This window comes from Danio aesculapii, chromosome 9 (genome assembly GCF_903798145.1).
Source record: "Danio aesculapii chromosome 9, fDanAes4.1, whole genome shotgun sequence".
NCBI classification, from domain to species: domain Eukaryota; kingdom Metazoa; phylum Chordata; class Actinopteri; order Cypriniformes; family Danionidae; genus Danio; species Danio aesculapii.
In genome coordinates, this window is record NC_079443.1 from 28,889,113 (window position 1) to 28,906,230 (window position 17,118).

Here is a 17,118-nt window from a genome sequence, read left to right on the forward strand (position 1 = left end):
TTTTGCTGTATCATGAGGATTAAATTAGATTAGGTGTTATGTATTAATCTTAAAGTTTTCTCCTCTCTAGATTTTAAAATAAATCAGTCAATATAGTCTAATAAAAGAGGCCCATAGATATATACAAATTATTTATATAAATTAATATTATTATATTATATTATATTATATTATATTATATTATATTATATTATATTATATTATATTATATTATATTATATTATATTATATACATTTTATTTATTTAATTAATTATTTGAAAGAAATCAGGTTAGATTTTCCCAGTGGCAACCCCAGATTAATAAAGGGACAAAGCCAAAACAAAAATGAATGAATGAAATCAGGTTAGATTTATTAAAACATAAATATGACCGTTTTTATGAAATTTCTTTCATATATAAATATATCTATGGGCCTCTTTTATTATATACACACAGACACACACACAACACAACACAAACCAAACACAACACAACACAACACAACACAACACAACACAACACAACACAACACAACACAACACAACACACACAAACGTTAATTACGTTTGTTAAAACTGCTCAGAAATGATGTATACATAATTTTAAATCCAAAAACTCCACAAGCTTTGACTTGTACGTCTCAACAATGCGCATGCGCGGATGTGCAGGAAGTGTTCGCAGCCCGATAACCAGCTGATAGATCAACAACCGAACAGCCATCGCTGAAAGAGCCGCGACTGGCAACAACAGGTAAATATCACTTATCCTGGTAGTTTTTGATCCCCATATGTTTCAAAACCAGATATGGTTGTTTAGGAAACTGGTGCTCATGGCACCGCTTGGGCCGCTTCGCCTGGATCGAGACGAGTCACGTTAATGGTCAGAGTCTATACTGCGCCTCTAATGCATCACAGCAGACACGTTCACCTGACTGCCAGAGTTCTGCGTTTCATCACGAAAATCTGCTCCTCACTGTCAGAGTTATCATTCACATCAGGAGACAAACTCGTGATGATTAGAGTTATTAATCTGATCAACAGACATGGGCTACTCCTTATCGTTAGGATTGTTATCCAGGTCAGAAGACATATTCCTGAAAATTACAGTTATGAATCACATCAGCAGACATGTTGCTGATTATTACAGTTATGAATCAGAAGAGTCATTGGCGTTATTGTTCATATCAGTAGACAATAGACATACCCTTGATTGTTAATATTATTATCCAGAACAACAGACATGCACCTGAGTATTTTATTTAGATCTACTCCTGATTATTAGTTATTATTCTGATCAGTAGTCATACGAATTTAGCATTATTATTCAAATCAATAGATATACTCACGGTTATTACAATGAATAATTAGATCAATACATATACTACCAGGTGACGCAGTGGCGTAGTAGGTAGTGCTGGTGCCTCACAGCAAGAAGGTCGCTGGTTTGAGCCTCAGCTGGGTCAGTTGACGTTTCTGTGTGGAGTTTGCATGTTCTCCCTGCCTTCGCGTGGGTTTCCTCCGGGTGCTCCGGTTTCCCCTACAGCCCAAAGACATGCGGTACAGGTGAATTGGGTAGACTAAATTGTCCAAAGTGTATTTATGTGTGTGAATGAGTGTGTATGGGTTTCCCAGTGATGGGTTGCGGCTGGAATGGCATCAGCTGCGTAAAACATATGCTAGATAAGTTGGCGGTTAATTCCGCTGTGGCGACCCCAGATTAATAAAGGGACTAAGCCGACAAGAAAATGAATGAATGATATACTACCAATTAATGCATTATTATTTTGATTAATAGACATACTCGGATATTATTAGCTTGTGGTTGGAAGGGCGTTCGCCGAATAAAACATATGCCAGGGCAATTGCCGGTTCATTCTGCTGTCACGACTCCTGATAAATCGGGGACTAAGCTGAAGGATAGTGAGAGAGTTATTATTTATTCAGATCAACAGACATATTCCTGACTATTAGCTTTATAATTCAGATAAATGTACATACACATAATTATTAGAATTATTAATGGTGTAGTTCACTCAAACATGAAAATGTACTCACTATTTACTCACCCTCAGGTGGTTCGAAACATTGGGGTAAAGTTGGTTTTATATTCGCACCTTCAGACTTTCTCCATAATAATATAATTTCAGAAAAGTATTCCTTGCAAATTCTAAATAGCAAAATCATATTAGCAGCCAAATGACTATCAAAGTACAATATTGTTCACAGTCAAATAAATAGTGCCAATGTTGTTAATACTTGCATGTGATTTCAAACCGAATATTCAAAGTACTATGGTAAACAATAAAGGGAGAATGTCACAAGTTGTCACTGAATGAATGTGCAAATACAAAACCAACTTTACCTCAACGTTCGAAACCATTGAGTTTCTGTCTTCTGTTGAACACAAAAGAAGACGTTTTAAAGATAGATGAAAACATGTAACCATTGACCTCCATAGTATTTACGTATTCTATAATACTAGTCTTATAGAAGTCAGAATGTCAAAATGTATTTTTCAGGTCAAGATTGTAATTCAGCATGAAAATGAATCCTGTATCATAGTACTCGTAACATGCCGTGTGCATGTGTGAAGTACTATATAAAATGCAATTTATTAAAAAAAGCACATGTGTAATTATAATAATTGCCTCATCAGAGATGTTTCATATTAAGCTCACGCTCATCACTGGTGACACTTTAATTAATGCCTTTAGGTTGTTGCACGGCTTGATGGCAAAGCTGTTGCTTGATGGCAAACTGACCTATGCACTTAAAAAAGTGTAGCTATAAATATTTGCACTGCAAAGTGATACTGATGGAAAGTCTGAGAGCAGAACAGCAAACGCCGGGAAACCACAAAGAGGTGGCAGTTTCACAAACCTGGTGGTTTTCTACCTGCTCAGCATCTAGGGTGGTAAGGGCTCTGATCATTGTTTATGCCAACATCCATTGCAAAGGGGCTTCGTAAAATGTATAACTGAGGGGGGAAACAGTGGATTTTTGAATGCAATTGCAAAGAGCGTACTTTCAGTAATGACATATTTTCACCTAGATGTGAAGATAAGATGTTTGGCCAGAAGAAAAATGGTTGTGCCCAGCTAAGCCTGTTTTTTTCATAATTTTTTTCACTTCTGTCAATTGGAGAAGTTTGTTTCTCGCAACTGGCTTGCTAGGTTTGAACTATTGGAGCTGCACATCAGTGGAGTTGCTCTTCAGTGCTTTCAGCCCGGACATTTCATTATACTGAACAACTGAACTGAAGCAGTTTCCATTTACTAGAACTTCTTCTATGTTAAGCTGCTTTGACACAATCTACATTGCAAAAGTGCTATAGAAATAAAGATGAATTGAATAAGAATGCCATTAATCACTTCTGAAGCTTACTTAAAGTCTGCATGAACCGAAACAGGTTTTATTTCAGTATGTTGAATTACTTTCAACTGAAACAGCATATTGAGGAGGAGGCAGGGCTTTCTTTTCATTGCATCATTCTCTAGTAGCCGACTAAAGGTAAGAGTGGCATGGTTAAGAATATAGTGGTTGAACTTGAAACTAGGGTTGCAGGATTTTGTAAAAATCTGACATTGTGATGTTTTATTTTTGCAATAAGAATATTTCACCAGATTAATTGAATGGCTCTCTTTGAAAATATTTCATTCATTTAGAGAGAGTGGGACGAGCAAGTCTTTTTTTCTATGCAGTGCGTTTGCATAAATCACAATAAATTCAAGCATATATAAATACCAGAGAGCAAAGATTAAAGTGAAACAAACAGTGCTTTATGGTTTTCTGGAGTCAATGTTCAATTACAGAAATTAAACAATCAAACAAAAAAATAACATGGTCGTTGTACAAATTATTTAAAAAGAACAATATATTTTAATCTTTAATAAATAATCTAATCTTGCAGTTTGACTATTGAAGATACACACATTGCGATATCGATGCTCAAATGATATTTTGTGCTGCCCTAGTTGAAACTGACATCAACAGAGGAAGACTGCCACTACAGCAAATGCTCAGACTTTGACTGAAGCTTACCAAAACATTTTTTTTTTCTGTGAAATAACTTGCATGGATTGATTGTTTACCAAAGACTAACAACGTGTGCTATTAATAACAATGTGTGTCACACATCAGACATTTTATTACAAATGTAGAATGAGAAAAATTATGTATGACAGTTGGGCTCTAACTGTCATGAGATAGTTTAGCAATGCACTCTTACCTAATAAATCGTATTCTGTTGCCTTACTCATCAGCTTCCCTATTTTTGGATGAGAACTGATTCTCAATCACAAAGCATCTGTGGTTTCTGATTGCTGACTTGAAAGTTGCTTGTATTGGCAAGAATTTAGTAAGATATAGTTAAGGGCAGCTTTCTAATATCCAGTATAATAGCTATCTTCTGTGTACAATGATGTATTAAACATATTTAATAGTATCAAAAATATAATTAAATGTGTTAATTCATTGTAATGACAGAAAAACTCATTGTCTTCATACGTTAGCTCTTACCATAGAAGTCACTTCCTCTTCCACTACCCATTCCAGGAACTTTGTGCTCAAACATTTTCTCTTTTTCTTTTTTTTTAGGATTACAGTCTAACTGCTGTCCTTGTGGCCTAATAAAACGTTTGCAGTACTTCAGAAACGGAGTCCACTGCTTTGAGCTGCTGCTTTCAGAGACGCTATCAGGGAGGACGGCCACCCTTCCTACATCATGAGCACCCGCGGGACAGGCAGGGCCAATGGGAACCTACCGCAGACCAAGATCTGCCAGTTCAAACTGGTGCTGCTAGGAGACATGGCCGTCGGCAAGTCCAGCCTGGTGCTGCGCTTTGTGAAGGGACAGTTTGATGAGTTTCAGGAGACCACCATTGGAGGTGAGGAATACTGTAGCTGATGGATTTGATTTGAGTTTATATAGCTTGGAATGGAGCTACAGGAAAACATTGATTAGTTTAAACCAGGGGTGCCCAAACCAAACTTAATTAAAGGCTAGTGGGCCGCCATGATTAATTTCCTAGTTTATTTAATAATATTTAAAAATTACTAGAAAACATTGCTTTATAGTAACTAATACAGGTTATTTTACATTTATTAATGAACTTATTACAATAAAATTGTATTTTCAGTGTTAAAGGCGTTCGTCCCAACCCTCTCCATCATACTCACTTCTCCTCTCAGATGGGATGGTGGGCCAAATCAAAGGTTACAATTGGCCAATTTTGGCCCGCAGACTCTTTGGGCATTTCTGTTTTAAACTGTGTGTTGCATTAACATTCCCACATACGCTACCTTCAAAACGTTTAGGATTAATAAGTTTCTCTGCAGGTCGATTCACGGGATTCCTGCTGCAAAACTTCCGTTAGGGGAAGCCTGACTAGTTTGTAAAACCCTGTCTTAATTTGTCTTTCAATTAAACTAACCATGTAATTAGTCACAGCAGCACATATCAACTGATAAAAGACATCATCATGTGTATGACGACAAACCAGATTCACTATCTCTAGTATAATCTTAATAGTAGAATTTATGTATATAATTACATACAGACTTTGGCTCCCATAAAGTCATCGACAGACAGACATCATATAAATGCCCATAATGCAACTCTAATATTAGATTGGACTCGTTAAAGTGATAAAACACTTTCAGGTCATGCATCACGATGGTTTTACCAAGGTTTTTTAAGGCATGTAGTGGAGAAGAAGTCACTTTAAAGTGTGTTTTTGAGTGGTTTATGGCTTTTATATAACCCTGTGCTAGCAATGGTGCTATAGTATGATAAAAGACAGCAATTTTCAATGATTATTTATAATAAATTACATGCATTAGTAATCGTCATCCTTTATAATTATAATTTATTGGGTCATCTCAATGATTTTCTGAGAAAGCTAAAGCTAAGTTTGAGTATTCTCTTTTCAGTATTTACTTCTCTCCTATTTAGTGTTTCTTTTCGCCATTTATATCCTGTAGTATTTTAGTATTATTTATAATTTAGTATTATTCCTATACTAAATCAGCATTTATTAATATTCAGATACATTTTTACATATTGTTTTTTTGATATATTAAATTTCCTTTTAATGTCTGTTAGTTTTTGTCTTATTATTTATTATTATTCATCATCTACACTTATTTACTTTCAGTTCTGTGTTTTAGGTCAATTAGTTGCCAAGGGAAAATTTCCCTAATGTCAATTTCACGTCAATTAAACATTTATATTATTAATACTAGTTCTTTTAGTTCTTTGTTTTATGAATCAGATTATTATAATCAGGCTTGCAAAATCTGGTAGCCCGAAGTCCCAGGGCTATTGTTTTTTCAGTCAGGCCACCAAAATCTATCTATACCGTGCCGAGCAGGGCATATAGTTAGCCCGCCAGGCACACTGTAGATAAATTTTGGTAGCCCAACAACAAGAAACAAAAGCCCCAGGCTACCAGATTTTGCAAACGGTGATAATAATAATCTGATTCATAAAACAAAGAACTAAAAGTCTAAAAATCAAGTCCCACCAGTATTATTATTAATGTTTTAATACCTTAATTACTTTTTGCTGTTGTTTGTTTGTCCACCTTCAGCTGCATTCCTGGCCCAGTCTGTTTGTCTGGACGACACTACGGTAAAGTTTGAGATTTGGGACACAGCTGGACAGGAGCGCTACCACAGCTTGGCCCCCATGTACTACCGTGGAGCCCAGGCGGCCATTGTTGTGTTTGATATCACTAAACCTGTAAGTTTAGAACAGTACATTCTTTTCACAGATAATACAAACTTTCATTTGATTGCTTGTTCCCATGTTATCTGTTTGTAGGAAACATTCGAGCGTGCAAAAGCATGGGTGAAAGAGCTGCAGCGGCAGGCCAGTCCCAACATAGTCATTGCTCTTGCAGGAAACAAAGCCGATCTAGCGGACAAGAGACTCGTGGAGTATGAGGTCAAATCGTTGTCTCTTTTATTATATTTTAAGACATTGTTAGAGTTTTTTCTATCAGTTATGTTGCAAAAGGTTTAAAAATACAGTCTGGGTTAGATTATACAAATCTAAAACAGTAATATTATGAAGTATCAAATTTCATTACAATTTAGAAAAAGAATCGTACTTGAATATTTTGAAATGCATTTTTTTTCCAGATAACTTAGAATTTTCAGGATCCATTACTCCAGTCTACAGTGATTAATCTAACAGTATTGTATTATGCTGATTTGATGCACAAGAAACATTTTATAAACCGATAATGTTTTTAAAAAAATCTTACTGACCTCAAACGTGTGAAATATATGGCAACTACATATTCGAATCACCCAACTAATTATTAAAAAAATGCTTATGTCTTGTGTGCAGTACATAACCCAGACTATAATTTTATATTTCTGAACAGGAAGCCCAGACATATGCAGAAGACACGGGTTTACTTTTCATGGAAACCTCTGCCAAGACTGCAATGAATGTAAACGAGTTGTTCCTGGCCATTGGTAAGTGTTAAGGCTGTCTTCTTACAGTGTGTTCTCTTCTACATGCTGTTATTGTTAGCACACAAAGCTGTGGTTAATGTGGCATCACAAATATCATCAAAAAAGGAATTGAAATGTCAGAGTTTGAAAGGGATTCATTTTATTGCATTTCGTAATACTATGCAGAGAATACAAACTTTAGACTTACATTAGGGAACATTATTAATATAATATATATATTGTTTTCAGAGGCAGAACTAAAACTTTCCTAGCATACCATCTCAGTTAAAGATTTCTCAACTTACTAGTCTTTTTGTAAAGTTGTATTGAAGTTAAAAGGGGTAATATTAACATTTTTACACTTTAAAAAAATAAGGTCCATTGCAAAGTCCAGTGTTTTTTTTTATAAGTCATTTCTTAGCTGACTGTTTAAATGTACATACCATTATGTTGTGTTGGTTTTTTTTGCATGGTTTTGGCTTAATCTTGTATATGTTTGACTGTTTACTAAAGAGATACTAATTTAATTTTCACACATTCAAACAATTATTTTTGCTGCTTGTTCAAACTACTTATTTAAAATGAGTGGAATAACACAATTCTAGAGTTTTTTTGGGGGGGACAAAAAATGGAAAAAAACGTTTGCTTTATGTTCATTCAACCGAAATTTGTTGTTCTATCAATTTGTGTTGGAACAACATGAATTGTGCGGAACCCTGCATTTTTTACAGTGCATGATGTTCCATCATCATCTGATATCCAGCTTTCTGTGCATAGACTGTATATTGTATGTATTAAAAAACAGCATATCATTATTCTAAAGTGCACGCAGATGTTTGTTGTGATATATTATTTGATGCACAAGCTGTAAAATTCACTATTCTGTTCTGGAAAGATTCTCATTTCCATTGAAAGAGGTTTTTGTTTGCTTCCTGGAGTTCGTTCTTCATATGTGGATTACTCAATTAGCTGGATTTGGTTATGGACGATTTGACACAATCCAGGATCGTTTCGTTCGTAAACCTTAATAAATAACTAAAGACTCTTGATACATTAGATTTTAAAGCATATCATATTTACCAAACCATTTACTATGAATTTCATGTAATTTTGCTCACATGGATAATTGAATATTAATCAGATGATGTCATTACACTGCTGTGCTGTCAGCCAATCATTAGATTGCTGATTATGGTTTCGAAGATCGATAGATCTGTCCTTCACAACACACGCAACAATCTCAGATCAGTTCATGAAGTTATTTTAATCTGATTTGCAAACTTGTTTGAAGAACCAAATTAGCCAGAGATCAGTTATCAAGATCAAAAGATCCAGGACCTGACAAATCATGTTAGATCATTGAATTGAGGTACGAAGACGAAGAGCTAAGATTTTTATTATGCTTGCAACATGACCTCTTTATAACTGCAATGAAATGAAAGTAGTGTCAATTTTTCTTCTGAATAAAAAGTAAAACTATTGGAAAGCAACAAAAAAAAATGTAGGACAGGGACTTATTTTTTATTTCTTTCAGTTGTTGGATGGCGGCAAAGCTTGAAAGTAAATTTCCAGTCCATTTTAGATGAAATGAATTATTAAAGACAACCAAAGAAAAGTCTGTTTTTTTCCAGAAATGATCTTTCATTTCATGGCATAAATGAACAATGTAACTCAGCCTCTTGACTTTTCAACTCTTGTTTATTTCTCAATAGCAAAAAAGATGCCAAAAACAGACACCCAAAACCCTACGCATGCAGCGCGACACAGGGGCGTGAACCTACAGGACCCAGATGCACAGTCCACTCGAAGCTGCTGTGGGAACTAAAGGCCTGTCAACACTCCATCATGGGAGACCACGACACCTTCTCCTCCCCAAAATCCCACCCTTCACCCTTTCACCTCCCAAGACGGATACAGAAAGAGAAAGAAAGAAAGGAATAACTGGAAGAGATTGAGGAAAACGCCTCACTCGTGCCACAAAGAGATTTTTCAAGGAAGACTTCTGGTGGACGGGGCTGAAAGCGAACGGACGATGGACTCTGTCATGTCTGGCAGTAGATATGGATTCTGTATTACTTTCAAGTCAACAAGAATTTCCACCTCAGTTCATCTTCATTATGCAAGCACCAGGGTGTCACACGTAGAGATAAAGGATTGGAAAAGAGATACAGAAACACAGAATGAACTGAAGAGTTATTATTAACCAACAAACCTTCCCATTCTCAGCCCCTGGAAGGGTCCATAATGCCCCTTTAAACATTCAGAAGTCTTCAAGCGAAATCTACACTGAGTATCCATATGGTCTGGGCTCTCCCATTCTGATCCCAACTCTAACACTGGAAGAAAGTCAGCACCTTAAACTTAAACTAACCCGTCAGTTATTCATCCATGAGCCACATCTACTAAATTTCTAACACGAAGGAACACCGAAGCAGAACTTCATTTGTTTGATTTCAGCTTTATTTATTACCCTTGTTTGAACTGGTCTCCCTTTGCGCAGCTCGTCATTCATCTTTGACCCAAAAAGTATTGAAGAAAGTCAATGTTGTCTTCCCTATTTCATTTACTTCTCCCCACAGCATTGATCTCAAAGTTCAGTGTTGGTGTTCACAAAACAACAGCGAGCTCTACGATGCCTTCCTAATCTTCTTTTAGCTTTGTGTAAACTACTGTCTGAGAAACAATCAACAAATTATTATATATTGGCACCAATCAGACTGAACCAAAATCATTTTGCTTCATGATTAATTGCAGAATATCATCGCACATTTATTTGTCTGGATGCGAAAGTCACACAATACCAGGCTAATGTCGCAGTATGTTTTAATGAAAAGCAACAAAAATATTGAAGCACCCACAAATCAACAAAGGGATTGATTGAGCACTGGGATGGCAAATATAGTGGAGATGCAGATTTTTGCCCACAAAGCCCCTGAAAAAGTGGAAAAAAACAGAAGTGCCTACTCCGTTTTTTCCGTGTTCTTTGTTTTGGGCTTGATCGAGGTCGGCGGACCATCTTAAAAGTAGCGGTTTTGAGACGACCCGAGGTATAAGGGCAATAAGCTGTGAGAATAACTTGCCGAGCGTGCTAGTAAACAGGAGTCGTTTCAGTTTTGTTTTACGAATGCTGTTTGTTGATGTGTATTAAAAAGAATTTTATTTCAAATTGATTTTAGTCAGTAATTCAATGGGTTACCAAAACATTTATATGGTCATTTAGGGAATGAATTAGGTATCATGATAAGGTGTCACACAGCTAGAATTCATTTGTCATGTGTCTTCAGGTCCACCTTTTTTGTGGAATAAGATCTGATCTCGTTAACGCCTCTGTCAATTTTAAATAAAGCTGTGCTGTTCTGCTATGAATGAAACGTGGCTTTGGTTTCTGTGACCTTTTTTGATAGCCTAGACCTAAACCACAGATTACTGTCATTTAGTATTTATTTACAACATTGTTTACCTGCACCCGCGTGAAGTAATATTTACCTCTGAAAGCACAAGCCATAACCACAAGCAACACCAAACAAATTGCAAGATGCTAACAGCAATTCACAGGGTTTATTTTACATTGGGGTTTATGTTTAAAACACTTTCAGACATTTAAACAAAAAATAAATCTCATTTAATAAATAGCAGTCTTGTAATAAGCAAAATCATTGATTGTTTGAGATTTGTACAGCACAGACATTTTTTAATGCCAAATATTTAAAGCAGTTCAGATGCATTGTTGTTCATAAAGAGGACATTTAATATATAATATAAATGATGTAATAGATATTTTTATACATTAAAGAGCCCATATTATACATGAAATAGGATCATATTTTGGTTGTAAGGGTCTCCAACAACAGTCTAATATGCATGCAAGGTCAAAAAACACTTTGATGGTCCTATAATCTGCATTTATTTTTACCTAATTATCCCAGCGACTCCCATATGAATCGTTCAGTGATTCATTTGTTCCCAAACCCCTCCTCAGCGCGAAGCTAATCTGTTCTGATTGGACCGATGAAAGCCTGCTGCGATTGGTCGATGACACTGACAGGCTTCAGCACGAGACAGAGTGTTATATTGCTAATCACCAATATAAAAGTAGTCACAGTGCACACACGCTTCATAGTGGATTTTGGCTGCCAGTGGGTGAATGTAAATACAGACGATGGACTAGAAAATACTGACGACTAACTATTTTATTAAGCAAAAAGTCCTGGAGAGGAGATCTCCTAGCCCATCACAGTCTACCTGCTCTTTTCACACACACACACACACACACACACAGAGGCGTCGGCGACACCTCCCTCACCACCCGCATTCTCAGTTATATCCGCGAATATGATCATGCTTTGCCTAGAGCGGCAGTTCAGCTTGCTCCGGTGCTGCACACACACACATTACCCTCCGCCCCAGAAAACACAACACACATGCCTAGAGCGCCAGTTCAGCTCGCTGGGTGCAATTTAGACACCTCACCTCGAACCTGAAGCTGAAATATTTTGAAACTTGACCGTTGCATGTGTGTAGGAACAGCTGACGATCCGTAAACAAAGCAGCACGCGTCACGATTTCACGTGGCTTTACACGCGATATGAGAATAAAGAGATAACCTGATACAGTACACGCGGTTACAAGTAACAAAACACAACTAAATACATAATTTGCAAGCTAGAGTAAACGAGGCAATAATTTTAATCGCACGTACTTACACTTGTGAAATGGGGGAAGAAACTGATTCATGATGCACTGATCCATGTTCTGACAGTCTTTACTGATCCTTCCTTTAACAAACCGATGAAGTCTTCTTTTTAAGCATGTAGTTTCCAGAAGCACCCGAACTGCTCAAGGCTGGGATATAATGTTGAGGTTTCATCTTTGGGTGAACTGTCAATAATATCCATCTGCACAGCATGACTTCATTCGACCGGTGTCTGTGTGTGTCTGTGTGTTTGTGTGTGTGTGGCTCTTTTTCTGTTAGTGGGCGGGGCCGCAGGTTTCAAATCTCCCGGGTTTGCGCGCGCAACTACTTGTGTTTCGTAGCCGCGTCATCACGAAACACCTAATGACTCGTTATCAAGACGACTCGTTTGAAGCACTATGAGTCGACTCTTTTATAGATGAATCAATAGTTTTAAACACTGTACACTTACAGATTTAAGCCTTAGCTGGATATTTCACTTCACTTAGAGCTGTGTCACACAGTATATGGAAGAGCATTTTCAAAAACCCATAATATGGGCTCTTTAAACAGCATATTGCATTTGAGCGATTAAAGCGCCCCCTAGTGCCGATTTCTTTCAAATTTCTCAAAAATCTTTAGGGCATGAGGTGTCCAAACAAACCCAGTCCAGGAGGACCACCTATGTACACATGTCTAAAGTGGACATCTTACTAGATTCTGGTAAGCTTAATAACTCTTTGATTAGCTGGTTCAAGTGTGTTAATGTAGGATAGGAGCTACAATAAGCCGGACCGTGTAAATCTTTCAGATAATTTACTCCTCAAAGTTGTTAACATAGTTCCACTGGTGCATTTGTTCCTTCCACATACCAAACCATTTTGAGGTTCTTCCATTCAGGCAATTGTGCTAAGACAGTGATCTTCTCCCAGGAACATCAGGACAATCTTCTGCTGTCTACAATCAGATGGTTTGTCTTGGTCTGGCATCTCAGCTGAGACCTGTCCACTATGGGTGACCCTGCCAGTACTTGTGAAGTACCAGTGGTGAAGCTCTCAGCATCACTGATGCACACAAGCCCTCACAGCACGTCAAGCTGCAAACCGTGTGAAGGACCCTAACAATACCCTACCTTATCCTTACCTATCCTAACCTATCAGTGACCGACCAACACTCGGAGGAGTCCAGCAACTGAGCAGCAACACAGAGAGACCGCTCAGAAAACCCTGCAAAGCACATGTCAAAAACAGAGAACCTCCCAAAACAAGCTGATAACCAGAACCCAAGAGCCACATCAACAACACTGAAAACCACCAAAACATCCAGCAGAGTGATTAAAAACTTGTAATGAGAAGAAAACTTAATGTAAAGACTTACTCTATATATACAGTATGCGCATACGTGCCCTTGATTCTCCATGGGACACTATGATGGCTCAGTATCTGGGCTTATTTCTTCGGGGCTCCTCCTCAGGCAGTGGCTCTCCACTGATGTCCACGTGGATTTGAGGAGCGCTGCTGCTTCTGCTGGACCTGCTCTCCGTGATAAAGACTCGTCCATCAGGCAGCTCGGTCTCCAGCAATGTAGGCCGGTGGAGCTTCTCCTACAGCCGCTGATGTCCGGGTCCACACTGATTGTATCCAAAAAATAGAAAACCACAGCGGCTCAACTCACTGCAGAATTAAATGTGTACCTCAACTCTCCTGTTTCCACCAAAACTGTTGGTCGATACCTCCACAGGGTCAATATACATGGCCAACTGCTCACTCGTGCCAATGCCAAACACCTGTTTGAATGATGCAGCAACCACAATCTTGGGCTGTGGATAATGTGAAACATGTATTCTTCTCTGATGAGTCCACCTTCACTGTCTTTTCCACATCCGGGAGAGTTACAGTGTGGAGAAGCCCCAAAGAAGCATCCCACCAGACTATTGATGCCCAGAGTAAAACATGGGGGAATCAGTGATGGTTTGGGCTGCAATATCATGGCATTCCCTAGGGCCAATACTGGTGCTAGATGGAGCATCCCTGCCAAGGACTACCGACCGATTCTGAAGAACCATGTGCACCCAGTGGTTCAAACATTGAATCCTGAAGGTGGTGGCGTGTATCAGGATGATTATGCATCAATACACACAGCAAGACTGGTGACAGAGTGGCTTGATGAACAAGAAAGTGAAGTTGAACATCTCCCATGGCCTGCACAGTCACCAGATGTAAATACTATTGAGCACTATGGGGCATTTTAGGGGAATTCTGCACTATTCTGTCATTCCTGAGATTAACTGATGGTATATTGTCTATAAAAGGAGGTCCGACACCATACTAATGAATTATTCATTCGTTCATTCTCGTTCTTTATTCATCAGGCGTCGCCACAGCGGAACCAACCGCCAACTTATCCAGCTTATGTTTTACACAGCGGATGCCCCTTCAGCCGCAACCCATCACTGGGAAACTTCCATACACTCTCATTCACACACATACACTACGGCCAATATAGCTTACCCAATTCACCTATAGCGCATGTGTGTGGACAGTGGGGAAAACTGGAGCACCCAGAGGAAACCCACGCAAACACGGGGAGAACATGCAAACTCCACACAGAAAGGCCAACTGACCCAGCCGGGGCTCAAACCAGCAGGCGATTGTGTTACCCACTGCACCACCACAGTAATGAATTAAAACCAGGCCTTTCAGTTTCATTGTCTAACCCCTGTAGATGTGTAATTCTTTTTAATCAGTTGTTCACAGTATGCACTGTTACTGTTCATCTGTTAGACAAATCAGTTTTTTTTTTTAATTTCAGTTTACACATGCAAAAAATGTGTGGTTATGCTTAGTAATTTTGTAAATTGAGTTTAATAAGTGTGAGTTTATGAGTTGAATATTTTTTCTAATAAATATCTAATGTTTTTCTGCATTAACATTGATTCATTGTCATTTCCACAACACCCTGTCATTTCCATCACCCCCCTATCATTTCCATCACCACACACATTTAAAAAAAAAAAAAAGTAGGTTATCACCACACATTAAAAATGTTTTCACAGTTTATGAGTTCATGCTCTATTCAATATACAAATTCAGTTTATTTATTTTCTAATAAGCTCTCAGCCAAATTAATAATAATATTTAGAGTGTGACAGGATGTACAATTCAGCGTTTGGTCTTAAGGGATTATTTCATTGACAAATGTATAATTATTGTATATATTATGGAAAGATTGGTTAAACTAGATACAAAAATGATCTTAGACAATGTTTAACTGCCATAATTTATTTCATTTTGAAATAAAAGCTGTATATTGAGATGTGGTGGAAATGACACTTGTTCACTTCACGATGTAAAAAATGTTATATATGAACAATTTCTCTTCATATCTAAGTATGTCCTCTTACAGGTCTTAAAATTGTTTAAACTTATGAGGCTATGTTACGTTAATTTTGAACAAGTTCTTTTTACTCAACTTCACAAGGTTAAAAGTGTCATAGTTGAAGAATTGCCCACTAATATCTATGCAAAACCATCACTGTCATATATTATGAATTGTTGTTGTTCCTTTGTTACTAATACTATTTCCAGATATTACATCATCTAACCAAATGATTTAATGCAATGTATTATTAATAGTGAGAAATGAATATTAATAATAATTATGAAAAATATTACCAAGGGGTATATTTGGTATATAAAATATACCCAAGTTTAATTAATTCATTCTAAAATTATGAGTGAAAAGATGTCCATTTGTCCACTGTTAATGTAAAGTGTCTCCCATAAGTTTGTTAGATTATCAACAGTGGACCTCCGTTTTATAAATATTTCTTTACAGTGCTAATAACATCAAACAGTCATGCCAACTAAAAACTGTTCTAATAAATTTGCATACATAAACAGAGACTTAAAGCAAAATCTTTGTGATTTGCATGAAAAGTATATTTTCACAGTCTAATAAGGTATATTAGGGCTGCACAATATACAGTGAAAATAATAACTCTTAAGATTTACTTAATAAGATCCTTGTTACAATTTGCACTAACAAATTTCATGTAAATTTTACATTCTTATATCAGATACAATTAACTTGTCAATATCTTGTCAATTTTACTTAAATGTTTAATCTAACACTCCTAAATAATGAAGTAAAATTTAATTGATTATCTTTAACTTTGAGTTTATATTTATTTAAATTTATCATGTAAAGTTCATGTTTTTTTTTTTAATATAATTTAAATGAATCTTATTAGTAACAAATTAGTACATCTGGCATAACTTGTTTATTTAAAACACACATTTCCACTGAATTGGAATTTGTTATTTCGCTTTAGTTTAAGCAAATTGAACCCAAGAGCAAATTTACTTTAAAAATCCTCACTGATCTCAAAATTAGCATTAGCATAGCTATGGCTCTTTGAGTGTAGCATCAAACATTAATGTCGAAAAATGCCAAGATCCAAAGCATGAGTGCTACTCTTCTGAAAGGTGGTAACCGCAAAACTAATAACACTTATTCAAAACTCTTCTTAATCTTCAAACTAATGATGATTAAACTCTAACAAGTCTTTCTCTTAAATTTAAACACCTAAGATAGCTTTTATTTTCTAAATATTCTACTCTTAATTTAGTCCCATGCAAAGCATTCTGAGAACTACACATTCATTACGACATATCAGTTATTAAAATTAAAAGTTTGCAACGGTTAGAAAATATTTAAATATTATAAGTAAATGAATATTAATATTTAACTCTTTCCACTAGTTTATTACATAAAGTAGATGTGTAAATATTAAATATTTACTTAAAAAATTCTAGTTATCCTTGACACTTATTATTACAATTTAAAAATTATGAGAGTAAATTTATTAGATTTTACCACACCAAAAAGTCATTTCTTTTAGTGTAGTTTCAGCATCAATATTGTAATGTGCACCTTCACAATAGTCACATCTCAAGATATGCAATGTTGAGTCTGGATAATAGTTGACCAGGAGCTACAG

The 17,118-nt window shown here is 36.6% G+C and overlaps 1 protein-coding gene across 1 annotated transcript; it reads left to right on the forward strand.

Moving 5' to 3' along the window:
- Positions 1 to 642: 642 nt before the first annotated feature.
- rab5b (RAB5B, member RAS oncogene family) lies at positions 643 to 10,819 on the forward strand. Its single transcript, XM_056465376.1, has 6 exons — positions 643 to 731; positions 4,577 to 4,866; positions 6,571 to 6,722; positions 6,804 to 6,926; positions 7,372 to 7,465; positions 9,157 to 10,819. Exons 2-6 carry the CDS (start codon positions 4,704 to 4,706, stop codon positions 9,267 to 9,269), a joined length of 645 nt encoding a protein of 214 aa, XP_056321351.1. The 5' UTR covers positions 643 to 731; positions 4,577 to 4,703; the 3' UTR covers positions 9,270 to 10,819.
- Positions 10,820 to 17,118: the final 6,299 nt, after the last annotated feature.